The 12,796-nt window shown below is 47.9% G+C and overlaps 1 protein-coding gene across 3 annotated transcripts in view; it reads left to right on the top strand.

Moving 5' to 3' along the window:
* The first annotated feature begins 244 nt into the window (after nucleotides 1-244).
* LOC137353626 (cytochrome b-c1 complex subunit 2, mitochondrial-like) overlaps nucleotides 245-12,796 on the top strand; it is a 34,895-nt gene continuing 22,343 nt past the window's right edge. For all 3 annotated transcript variants that reach the window (XM_068019976.1, XM_068019975.1, XM_068019977.1), the window contains exons 1-5: nucleotides 245-413; nucleotides 1,823-1,918; nucleotides 4,128-4,277; nucleotides 6,529-6,593; nucleotides 12,404-12,460. In XM_068019976.1, the coding sequence (XP_067876077.1) occupies nucleotides 372-413; nucleotides 1,823-1,918; nucleotides 4,128-4,277; nucleotides 6,529-6,593; nucleotides 12,404-12,460 (410 nt within the window). In that variant the 5' untranslated portion in view covers nucleotides 245-371. The remainder of the gene's footprint in view (nucleotides 414-1,822; nucleotides 1,919-4,127; nucleotides 4,278-6,528; nucleotides 6,594-12,403; nucleotides 12,461-12,796) is intronic.

Here is a 12,796-nt window from a genome sequence, read left to right as displayed (position 1 = left end):
TGGACAAGCCAGTGGAGGTCAGCGAGCACTGGGTGAATGCTCTTGGTGCGAGGGGCAGCAGAGTTTGAGATGAGCTAAAGTTTTCGGAGAAGATGTGCACAAGACATTTTCTATAAAAACTGCACTTCGAAAGTATTTCATTAGTTGTGAAGCCCTCCTGAGGTTGAGAAAGGTTCTGTATAAATGCACGTCCTTCTTTTAGCGGGGGGGGGGCCCGAGTATCAAAGTAGCCCCTTCCTGTGAGGCAAATAGTTTGAAGCCCAGCGCCTTTAAGAATATTTGTTGCCGAACAAAAATAAAAGTCGCCGTCGCCTTTAAGCTGCTGCGGTTCGGGGAGCCGGAGGCCTCAGGTCAGGCCGGGCCGGGCGAAGATGCTGCTGTCCAGGGCCGTCCGCCTCCTGGGCCGCGGCTGCGTGAGTGCCGACTCCTTCACATCAATATCTTCAGAAAATATCCACACTATACCCAAATTAATCTGGGGAGCAGAGTGGCAACGCAGCACTAACCACAGCGGGGGGTCCAGGTCCCCCTAGCAACGAGGACGGGCCCTGAAACTGGGAGGGGGGTTGAGGGTGCTCTGAGATGAGGAGGGGCTCTTTGATTGGGGCGGGGCTCTGAGGTGGGGAGGGGCTCCGGGACTGGGGCGGGGCTCTGAGACAGGGAGGGGCTCTGAGATTGGAGGTGGGGCTCTTTGATTGGGGCAGGGCTCTGAGGTGGGGAGGGGCTCCGGGACTGGGGCGGGGCTCTGAGACAGGGAGGGGCTCTGAGATTGGAGGTGGGGCTCTTTGATTGGGGCAGGGCTCTGAGGTGGGGAGGGGCTCCGGGACTGGGGCGGGGCTCTGAGTTGGGGGAGGGGCTCTGAGATGGGGAGGGGCTCTGAGATTGGAGGTGGGGCTCTGAGATTGGGGCGGGGCTCAGAGATTGCGGGCAGGGCTCCTAGAGGGGCTGCTCTGAGATTGGGGGGTGGGGCTCTGAGATTGGGAGGGGTTCTGAGACTGGGAAGGGGCTCTGAGACTGGGAGGAGTTCTGAGATTGGGTTGGGGCTCTGACAGGGAGAGGCTCGGAGATTGGGGGTGGGGCTCTTAGGGGGGCTGCTCTGAGATTGGGGAGGGTTCTGAGCCTGGGGGTGGGGGCTCTGAGATTGGGGGAGGGGCTCTGATTGGGGTGGGGCTCTGAGATTGGGGGCAGGGCTCTGAGACTGGGGTGGGGCTCTGAGATTGGGGGCAGGGCTCTGAGACTGGGGCGAGGCTCTGAGACTGGGGAGGGGCTCTGAGATTGGGGGTTGGGCTCTGAGACTGGGGAGAGGCTGAGATTGGGGGAGGGGCTCTGAGACTGGGGGAGGGGCTCTGAGATAGGGGAGGGGTTCATTTACTGGGAAAGGGGCTCAGAGATGGGGGGTGCGAGCCATAAATTGGGAGAGGGGCTCTAACTCTACAACTCTCCCGATCTCTGTAACCTCCTCCAGCCCTACCACCCTCCCAAAAACTCCGCACTCCTCCAATTCTCTCTGCTCTGGAATTCTCTCCCTGAATCTCCAATTCTCTACCGCTCTCTAAGACACTCTTTAAAACTCTTTATCCATGCCCTGTGCTAATATCTCCTTACGTGGGTCAGTGCCAAATTTAGTTTGATATCACTCCGGTGAAGGCCCTCCAGATGTTTTATTATGTTAAAGTGGCTACATAAATGCAAGTTGTTGAAAACAGCATTAGGAACTTATACTGCAGGAATCTTTTAAATTAGAGTTGCATTGCCCTCTATTGCTGCCATCGGCCTGGTTGTTACAGCATTAATTCCCTCATTAATCCTGTTGTGTTTTCAGAGGCGTTATTATTCTGCGCACACCACTCCCCTCTCGCATCCACATGGTGTGAAAAGTCCAACAGCTTCCAGAAAACTTGAGCCTCAAAATGTTCAGGTACAATGTAACACATCTCTTTCCACAGATGCTGCCAGACCTGCTGAGTGAATCCAGCATTTCTTGTTTTTGTAACACATAACAGCTAGTTGTATTGGTATCGGCCTGCTTGTGTAAAAGCAACATTTCCAAACTCTGAAACCAGGCTACAAGTGAATACTGAGCAGGAGTATGGAGGATATGTATGAGAAGGGGACTGAAGGCTGGGACAAAGATAACGGGTTCAAGAGTTAGGAGAGGAAGCAATGAGGCAACATCGTTTTGGGGAGAGCATTACAGAGTGAGTATAGTGATTGAAAGGCTGGCCTCAGATGAGAGTGGAGTATGCGTAGCCATTGAAAGTCAGAGAGTGGAGAGTTTGGATAAGTGTCTGACTGAAGAAGATAGATCTGATAGGGTGAGGTAAGACTACGGAGGGATTGGAAGAGAGGGCCAAGCTGTCGCCAGTGAATGAGGCACAGGAGCCAGCGGAGCTTGACAAGAGGCAGGGTCTTTATGGGGACAGGACTCAGCCTGGGGGCATTTGGGATCTTTGGGATCACGGAAGAGTTACAGGTATCAGCTGCGCCTCAGTGGGTAGCACTCCCAGCTCTGGGTCAGGAGGTGATGGGTTCAAGTTGCACTCCAGAGACTTGAGGACAAATCTAGGCAGACACTCCAGTGCAGTACTGAGGGAGTGCTGCACTGTCAAAGGTGCCACCTTTCAGATGAGACTTTAAGCCGAGGCCCCATATGGCCTTATAAGATCCCAAGGCACTATCTTGAAGAAAAGCAGGAGTGTTGTCCCAGTGTCCTAGCCAATATTTATCCCTGAACTAATATCACTAAAACAGGTTATCTGGTCATTATCACATTGCTGTTTGTGGAACTTTGCTCAATGTGAAGTTCTCAGGGCCGCCTACAATGCGCATTGGGACGTGCCTCCTATATGCAGTCCATTGGTCTCTGGTTGTGAGAGCAGTCTACAGAGTCTGGATCTAGATGCTGGCATGTATGTCTCAGTGACCTAATGGATAAGGCAGTGAGCTACTAAATTAGGGATTGTGTGTTCAAGTCTTATCTAGCATCAAGTATTTTTCCTGGGGACATGAGTTCAAATCCCACCACAGCAGCTGGTGGAATCTAAGTTTCATAAATTCAATTAATCAATAAAAATCTGGAATTAAAAGCTAGTCTCAGTAATAGTGCCGTGAAACTATTGTTGTAAAAAACCCATCTGGTTCACTAGGGAAGGAAATCTGCTGTCCTGAGCTGGTCTGGTCGACATGTGGCTCCAGACCCACAGCAATGTGGTTGACTCTTAACTGCCCTAGAAAGCCACTTAGTTCAAGGGTAGTTAGGGATGGGCAACAAATGCTGGCCAAGTGATGCCCACATCCCATGAAAGAATTAAAAAATGCCAGAAAGTGCTACATGTAGGTCTGTTTAATATTCCAGACTGGCCGAAAAGTGCTCTCAGAAGAAAGACTGGAATTTACACAGTGGTTGCACCTCAGGACATCCACAAAGTGCTTCACACCCAATGAAGTACTTTTGAAATGTAGTCACTGTTGTAATGTAGGAAACGCAGTAGCCTGTTGCACGCAGCAAGCTCCCACTGTTGCACCTGCAGTTGGCAGCACGCTAGGAGCACTGAGAGTTAAATCCAAGTTTCAGTCCATCCTGTTCTCACATCAAGGCTCTTATTTAAAGTTGTCCGGCCACCTTGTAAACATAATCAAACTCAGCAACAAAAAAAACTCATATTCTAAGAGAAAACCTTGAAACAGGAGAAATAGAAAGCAGAAATCAATTAATAGCCAGAGGAGGAGGGAGAAAGGGGATGTTTGCCGATGCAGGCTGCAATCAGATTCAGACAGCTTTCAGCTTTGTTCTCACATTTAAGCCTTTGCCCAAACTCCTCAAGCGTATGACTGCTTCCTAACATAACTCCCTGAAATGTTATTGCATCATGGGACGAATGCAGATTTTTTTCTACCACGTAGCAAATTAATTTTCGCCTTAGCTTCCGCCTTTCCTCTTTTTCACTAAGTTACAGTGTGTGGCCGTCACTGTAAATCAGATGCTCAGAGTCCTGCCTCATTCTGTAGTGATCGTACCATTCCTGTGGAGTCATGGAGGAGCTGAGCTGACTCGGAATGATGCGACTGCGGTAGGTCAAACTCCCACCCTAGTCTAATACTGCTGAGTGCTTTTTCACCCTTCCCAGATGAGTCAACTTCGCAATGGGCTGGTTATTGCTGCGCTGGAGAATTACTGCCCCGTGTCCAAAGTGGGCATCTTTGTGAAAGCCGGGAGCAGATATGAAGATGCTGGTAACCTGGGCATCACACATTGCCTCAGGGTGGCATCCAACTTGGTGAGTATCTTCTTTACAACAGAAGGAATTTTAGGCTGCATCCTCTTGGACTGTAAAACACACCCACTGTAGTTGTTGCCTTTCCAAAGCTGGCATGTTGCCAGGAGATAGTACCATGTGCTGTGTAACCCCACTGTGAAGTGGTGGGAGCCAATTGTGCTAATGAATTAACAGCACACTTGTATAGAGCAGAAACACCTGATGGGCTGAGTGGCCTGTTACTGTGATGTACATTCTACATAATGTTATTAACACAGCCAAGTGGTTGTTTTGCTCTGGTATATTGGTGCTGGTCTGCCCAAGGGTAGGTCCTCTGCTTTTCCTTTCCCCCCCCCACCCCAGTAGGAGAGATGAGCACAACAAAGGAACAAGATATATGAGGTGGTTTTCTATTGTTTTTCCTTAGACCAGGACAAGAATTGAACCCACATTGTTAACAATGTTCTGAACCACACACTAGCCATCTGAGCTACCCAGTCCTCCAGTAAATTGGTACTGATGCCTAAAATAAGTCCCAGTCCGAGAGGTGAATGAGGCCCCCTCCAGCTGTGGCACTTCCTTTACCTACCAGAGCTCACAGACTAAAGCTGCCATCCTACCAGCTGCAGTTAGCGTGAGGTTTGTCATTTCCTGACTGGTTCTAAGTGGAGTGTCTCATGATAACTGATTGGTACAACTAGAGATTTAGCAACATCCACCTCACCCTTTTAAATGTTTATATAAGATATTATTAAGCCTTTACCTCCAATACATGATTGAGAACTAGGATAAACTGGAAACATCTGCAAAGTAGAGTCATAGAGAGATACAGCACTGAAACAGGCTGACCATCAACCACCCATTTATACTAACCCTACATTAATCCCATTTTTTCCTCTCACATCCCCACCTTCCCTCAATCCTCCTACCACCTATCTACACGAGGGCAATTTTTACAATGGCCAGTTTACCTATCAACCCACAAGTCATTGGCAATGTGGGAAGAAACCAGAGCACCTGGAGGAAACCCACACGGTCACAGGGAGAACTTGCAAACTCCACACAGGCAGTACCCGGAACCGAACCCGGCTCGCTGGAGCTGTGAGGCTGCAGTGCTAACCACTGTGCCGCCCTAATAAAGTACACTTTACTAAATCAATTTGATGATATAATAAAAATAACACACAGTACAATGAGATCAGTATTGATTATAGTTCACTTGCAAAGGACTCTTCAGAACATTTCATTAATGATTGGTCAAAAACTTTCCCCAAGTGACTCCCAACCACCTCCACCAGTCTGCCCAATAACATCCATTTTCTTGTTCATTGTACTCACCAGTTATGATCTTTTTATCTGCTTCCAGTACATTTATAGCACAATCCCATTCAACCTATAGATCATTAATGCGGTAATATCTCCTGCTCCAAATGTGCAAAGTCCATTGTAAAATCAATACTAATATCTGAAGATATATTTTTAAAGCTTACTATTGCTATTTGACCTGGAATAGTTTATACTCCAAACAGGATGGTGCATTGTTAGCCCACTGTCCTTAAAGGGGTCATTCCAAGGGTCAGAACGATGCACTGAAATAGCACACACATTTTAAAAAAGGAACCAACAGAGATTTTTCTAATTAAAATACACCACTTGTAACTAACCCAAATTTACCAAGTCTTTGTATCACAGCTCAGTTCCGTCATCCCACGAATCATCCTGGAGAATTGTCACTGGACTCACTCCAAGACCTGTATGCCCATTCTACAGTGGGACGCCCAGAACTGGACACAATGGCTGGGGACGATGGGCTGGGAGGTGGGGTGGGCTGATAAAATGCCATGGAGCCAGGTTGGGATGGCTCCCCGATGCAGTCACACCTGTGGGGATGTTTCCGAGCAGCAGGCTGAGTGCCGGAACGTCTGACCTCCGAATGGACGCGGGCAACCAATTTGAATGATTAAAGGCCCAATTCTGGCAGCGGTGGAGCATGTCCCCGCATCCCCGCCACCAACTGCATGAAGGCAGCCCCATGCCCCAACGATTTCCCTGGAGAGGAAAGAAGATTCTGCCCAATAGGTCAAATGAGATGTGACCAGCACTTTAGATAAGTACGGTGATCTGCAGGGTGCACACCTAGTCCATAAATTTTAACTTTTCAACAGCATCATTGGATGTCACGACAGCCAGATACAAGTCTCACTCGGGTTCTGCTCTGCTCCTGTTTGTTGTTAGGCTGTGCCATTGACTGAAGAATGATATCCTTTTACAGACCTCCAGGAGAGCCAGTTCATTCAAGCTGACCCGCGCGATTGAGGCTGTTGGTGGAAACCTACGGTAATCATTTCTCTTCTCTAAACGGTGCTTTGATGCATTTTGAAATGACCAGCTGGGCTCTGCCATGACCCAGTTGCTGAATACACAGTGTGGTGTGTTGTTAAGCCTCACACAATGGGGAGGGGGGTTGAAATTGGCCTCTGTGTCGTCCATTATTTGGCTGCTGCGAATCCTCTTCAACTCCACAATGGTGTCCATGACACATGCACGCTGCCAGCGGGAGTATTTGTAAAGGGGTTAGCACCGAACAGCCATAGGCATCATGCAGAGCAGACACACCGCGGCATCAGTCAGCGTGTTAACACTGGTTTAATGGCAGAGCTGCCATTTTGCAGCTCCACACTCCAGCCAATGCCCTCTGCTAACCTCCCACAGCTGAACACTCATTCAACCTCAGCTACCAGCATTCCCACAACAAACACTATTGAAAGGGATCATCAGCAACTTACAGTTTAGTTGCTGGATTGCCTCTTCTGCCTGTGGCTGCAATTCTGCACATTTTGGGTGCCTTTTCCATGCATGTTAAAAATTTCAGTAGTCTCCAGGGAGCGGTCTTGCTGGTGCTGAAGTACATTTTTTTGGTGACTTAAAGGCTGGTGCACAAATAAGAAATGGATTCTCAAGTGAAATTTCTTCTTGGCATTCAGCATGACCGGGAGAATAAGCAGAGGCCGTGCAGAGCAGGGTAACTGCTCTGAGAGGGAGTTGGAGGAGGGGGCAAGAAGGGGTGTCAGCTGGAGTCCATATCCACAGAGGGTCTTTAGGGAGCAGATCTGTTGGAGAACACATTGCTGGAGTGCTGTGGTGCCCTGGAAGCCCCTTTGCACGCTGGTATTCAGAGCCATGATTGCAGCAGTCTGAGCTTCCACTGCAGCACTCAGGTATTGGGTGAATGCTGCTTATGCTACAGTAGAAGCTGAGACATCCGCCACCAGACACTGAATCATGGTTGGTTCCACAGATTTGTTGCTGGAGATAGCCATGCACTCCATGTTGAAAAGAATGGGCTCCTGTGCCAAGTTGGTGACAGACTCCTCCATGCTTGACACTGAGCGCAGGCTTTCTGGAAGGCTTGGAGATGTGGCAAACAGTGAGGATGATACTAGTCAACTGCAACAGGCCGTGGATAGGCAAGCAGAATGGGCAGACAAGTTGCAGATAGAATTTAATACAGAGAAGTGTGAGGTGATGCATTCTGGCAGAAGACATAGGGAGAGGCAATATAGACTTAATGGCACAATTGTAAAGAGTGTACAGGGATAGAGGGAACTGGGGTGCATGGGCATTGATCTTTGAAGGTGGCTGGACATATTGAGAGAGTAGTTAGCAAAGCAAATGTGATCTTGGGCTTCATAAGTAGAGGCATTGAGTACAAAAGCAGGGAAGTTATGCTGAACCTTTATAAAGCTGTGGTTAGGCCCCAACTGGGGTATTGAGTCCAGTTCTAGACACCACACTTTAGGAAAGATGTGAGGGTCCTTGAGAGGGTGCAGAGGAGATTCACCAGAATGGTTCCAGGGATGAGGGATTTTAGCTACAAGGTGTAGATAGCGAGGAGGATAGTTGTAAGCTGCAGGAAGATATTGATGGTCTGGTCAGATGGGCAGAAAAGTGGCAAACGGAATTCAACTTGGAGAGGTGTGAGGTGATGCATTTGTGGAGGTCAAACAAGGCATAGGAATACGTGATTAATGGGAAAATACTGAGAAGTGTGGAGGAAGTGAGAGACCTTGGAATGAATGTCCACAGATCCCTGAAGGTAGCAGGACAGGTTGATAAGGTGGTTAAGAAGGCATATGGAATCCCTTCCTTTATTAGCCAAGGTGTAGAATATAAGAGCAGGGAGGTTATGCTGGAACTGTATAGCTCATTGGTTAGGCCACAACTTGAGTACTGTGTGCACTTCTGGTCACCTCATTACAGAAAGGATGCAATTGCACTAGAGAGGGTACAAAGGAGATTTACGAGGATGTTGCCGGGACTGGAAAAATGCAGCTATGAGGAAAGATTAGATAGGCTGGGGTTGTTCTCCTTGGAACAGAGAAGGCTGAGGTGAGATATGATGTTAATGTATAAAATTTTGAGGGGCCTGGATAGAGTGGAGGTGAAGGGCCTATTTACCTTAGCTGAGAGGTCAGTGACTAGGGGCCTAGATTTAAAGTGATTGGTAGAAAGATTAGAGGGGAGATAAAGAAATTTTTTTTCACCCAGAGGATGGTGGGAGTCTGGAAGTCACTGCCTGAAAGGGTAGTTGAGTCAGAAACCCTCAACTCATTCAAAAGGAGTCTGGATATGCACCTCAAGTGCCACAATCTGCAGGGCTACGGACCAAATGCTGGAAGATGGAATCTGCTTCTCTTTCCACAGATGCTGCCACACCTTCTCCTTTGTTATCTCTTGCCCCATCCCCGCTTTACTTGCTTATAACCTTTTACATTTCTAATATTTGCTAGTTCTGAAGAAGGGTTACTGACCTGAAATGTTAACTCTGCTTCTCTTTCCACAGATGCTGCCAGACCTGCTGAGTGGTTCCAGCATTTCTTGTTTTTATTTTATGTTAGAATGGGTGGATTGTTTTTCAGCTGGCACAGACACAATGGGCCGAGTGGCCTTTCTCTGTCTTAAACTTTCTATCTTTCTATTCTATTCTATAAGGTTAGGTTGGAGAAGCTGGGGTTATTCTCCTCGGAGCAAAGGTGATTGAGGGGAGATTTGATAGAGGTACAAGATTATAACAGGTTTAGATAAGGTAGACAAAGAAAAGCTGTTCCCATTAGCTGACAGTACAAGGACTAGGGGACACAGATTGAAGGTTTTGGCCAAGAGCTGCAGGGGGATTAGAGGAAGAACTTTTTTAGGCAGTGAGTGGTAATGACCTGGAACCCGCTGCCTACGAGGGTGGTGGAAGCGGAGACGATGAATGATTTGAAAAGGAAATTGGATGGGCACTTGAGGGAAATAAACTTGCAGAGCTACAGGAGTAAAGGAAGGGAATGGGACTGATTGGATTGCGCTATAGAGAGCTGGCATGGACTCAATGGGCCGAATGGCTTCCTTCTGTGCCGTAATGATTCTATGATCCTCCAGCCTTCATCTGTAGCCTGGCCCATTGAAATCATCATCTGAGTCCTCAGCAGAAGAAACTAGTGTGCGACCTTGCCCTCCAGTGAGCTGGCACCTGCGCTACCCTTGTTCCCTGCCCTGGCTGCAGTCTCCTTATGCCCAGTGTCTCACCATTTGCAAATCCCATCTCTGTCCTATCCTCTAAATTAGGCACAGTGTCAGTATCTGAGCTGATGGCTGCAAGTGTGAAATGAATTAATAGTGTGTCTTCATTTTCACTGTCTTCTTGGTCTTCCACTGCCTGGCCAGATTGCAGTTCTTAGGTATCTGAAAGGAAAAAGGGACAAGTGGTGAGGGGTGAGGAGAAAATAGGAAGTGCATGCTTACCCCATCAACAGCTTGCATGTCAGAAGAGTTTGTGGGATGTGAGAAGGAGGATTAAGTATGAGGATGGCTTCAAACTGCCAGTGGTCACAGCCTCAGCCATGGCCCTTCCCATAATGGCCAGCACTGTCTCCGCCATGGGGGTTAGAACATGCAGGCCAGCTTGACCCCCTATGGTTTGCTCCTATTGCCTCCAATTGTGCGGCAACTTCTACAAGAGAGAGGGAAATGTATCAGTGAGTGTCAGATAATCTGTTTGGGTGGCCTGGACATCATCACTGAATAGCTGACAGCCTCGGCAAGCTGTGAGATATGAGTTTGAGACTTGCAACAGTGCTAAGTGTGTGAGGGTGAGGTGAAGTATATATGAATGTTAGGTATGAGTCCTGATAGATAGAGGTTGTTGGTAGATGAGTGACAGGGGTGAGCCGTGAGCAGTGTCTGAAGCTACCGGTGCAGTTGGTAGGATATGGTATTTGAAGATACATTCACTGACCTTGCTCACTCGTGTGAGATCATTAAACTTCTTGCGCTGCATCAGTGTTTTTCGATTTTTACACCTGGCATTGGCCTGCCTCTGAGCAAGTGCCTGGAGGGCCTCCTGCCCCCTCCGAGGATAAAGGACACCTCTCCTCCATTCCGCTTCTTCAACCAAGACCTTCAGTGCAGCGTTGGTAAAGCTTGGTGCAGGTGCTCTCCCATGGTGAGCCATAGTTAGTTGTTGCGCTGCACTATTCCCAATGATCTTAGCACCTCCGGCAGCCACAGTGCATCTCCCCTTTAAGAGGTGCAGCCTAGCCGAAAGTATAGCCACTTGCGATATTGGGCCTCCTGCCATGTTGGCTGCATGCAGAAATAATAGCAATACGCAGGCAGCATTAAGTTGGTGTCCTGCCTGCATTTCAATCAACGGCCTATACCTGTACCGGTTTTCGGGGTTTATCTATATTAAACCCCCAGCGGTTTGAGCCCTGGTCTGTGCTAATTTCGGTTCTCTCAGGTGCAGGGAGCTCCAGTAGGGCTGCTACAATCACCTCAATGCTCCAGGGAAGTGAAATCAACCAGGCTGCTTATTCCTGATCCTAACCCGGTGCAGGGATGTGTCGTCAGGTGAGGACAGGAACAGACTTGGCAGCATTGCCTCTCACACTTGAATAGAGTCACTTATGGCATAGAAGGAGGCCATTCAGCCCATTGAGTCCATACCAGCTCTCCATGGAGCAATCCAGTCAGTCACACTCCCCCGCTCAAGCCCTGTAACCCTGCCAGCTTTTTTTCTTCAAGTGCCCATCCAATTTCCTTTTGACGTCATTGACTGTCTCCGCTTCCACCACCCTCATGGGCAGTGAGTTCCAGGTTATTACCACCCGCTGCATAAAAAAGTGCTTCCTCACATTCCCCCTGCAAATTTTGCCCAAAACATTCAATCTGTATCCCCTAGTCCTTGTACCAGTAATTAATGGGAACAGTTTTTCCTTGTCTAACTTATCAAAGCCTGTCATAATCTTGTATACCTGTATTAAATCTCCCTCAATCTCCTTTGCTCCAGGGAGAAACAACCTAACCTTGTAACTAAAATCCCCCATTTCTGGAACCATCCAATTCCCTTTTCAAATCAATCATCGTCTCCATTTCCACCACCTTCATAGGCAGTGAGTTCCAGGTCATTACTACTCACTGCGTAAAAAAGTTCTTCCTCAGATCCCCCCGCATCTCTTGCCCAAAACCTTAAATTCCCTAGTCCTTGTACCTTCAGCTAATGGGAAAAGCTTTTTGTTGTCTACCTATCTAACTAAACCTGTTAGAATCGTATACACCTCTATTAAATCTCCCCTCAATCTGCTTTGCTCCAAGGAGAACAACTCCAGCTTTTTCAACCTAACCTTGTAGCTAAAATTCCCCATCCCTGGAACTATTCTGCTAAATCTCCTCTGCACCCTCTCAAGGACCCTCACATCCGTCCTAAAGTGTGACGACCAGAATTGGATGCTATACTCCAGTTTGGGCCTAACCAGAGCTTTATAAAAGTTCAGCATAACTTCCCTGCTTTTGTACGCAATGTCTCTATTTATGAAGCCCAAGATCCCATATGCTTTGCTAACCACTCTCTCAATATGTCCAGCCACCTTCAATGATCGATGCACATGCACCCCCAGGTCCTGTCCATGTGAATAATGGCCATTTGTGTCACCAGAGGGCTGTTAGTTCCTGCAGATTCGTGACCAGGAGTTAGGAAGGAACAAAATGAACTACTGGCGTGTGCTGTGAAAATCAAGGAATTACAAAGCCACAGTGATCAGGGGAAATGATTGGACTGACTAATATTGCACTTTCATAACTAGTTTCTGTTTGTGTTTTTCCAGTGTGACTTCAACAAGGGACATTATGCTGTACAGCGTGGAATGCATGCGTGACTATATGTGAGTAAGGTTTCCTAACAAGAATAGCATTATGCAGGAATGTTGCTGAAAGCAAGTGGCACACTTCCCCCGCCAGCCCCCCTTCTCCCAGTCAGGACCAGGGTTTCATTCAGAGCAGAACGAGCTGCAGGAGTGTCCTCTCTCCCCTATGGAACATCATCCAGTCAGTCATATTATTGAGCTGCTCATGGACAACAACATTAATAGAGCACCTTTACCATATTGTTATGACCAAGGCGGGAGTAATGCACTGTTAATTCAGTCCCACTACTCCACAGGTCACAGCATATCAAATAAAGTTTCCCATCTACCGAAGAATAGCCAAATTAAACACTT

Source organism: Heterodontus francisci, chromosome 41, assembly GCF_036365525.1.
Source record: "Heterodontus francisci isolate sHetFra1 chromosome 41, sHetFra1.hap1, whole genome shotgun sequence".
In the NCBI taxonomy this organism is placed as follows: domain Eukaryota; kingdom Metazoa; phylum Chordata; class Chondrichthyes; order Heterodontiformes; family Heterodontidae; genus Heterodontus; species Heterodontus francisci.
This window is presented reverse-complemented; position numbering and strand designations above follow the sequence as displayed.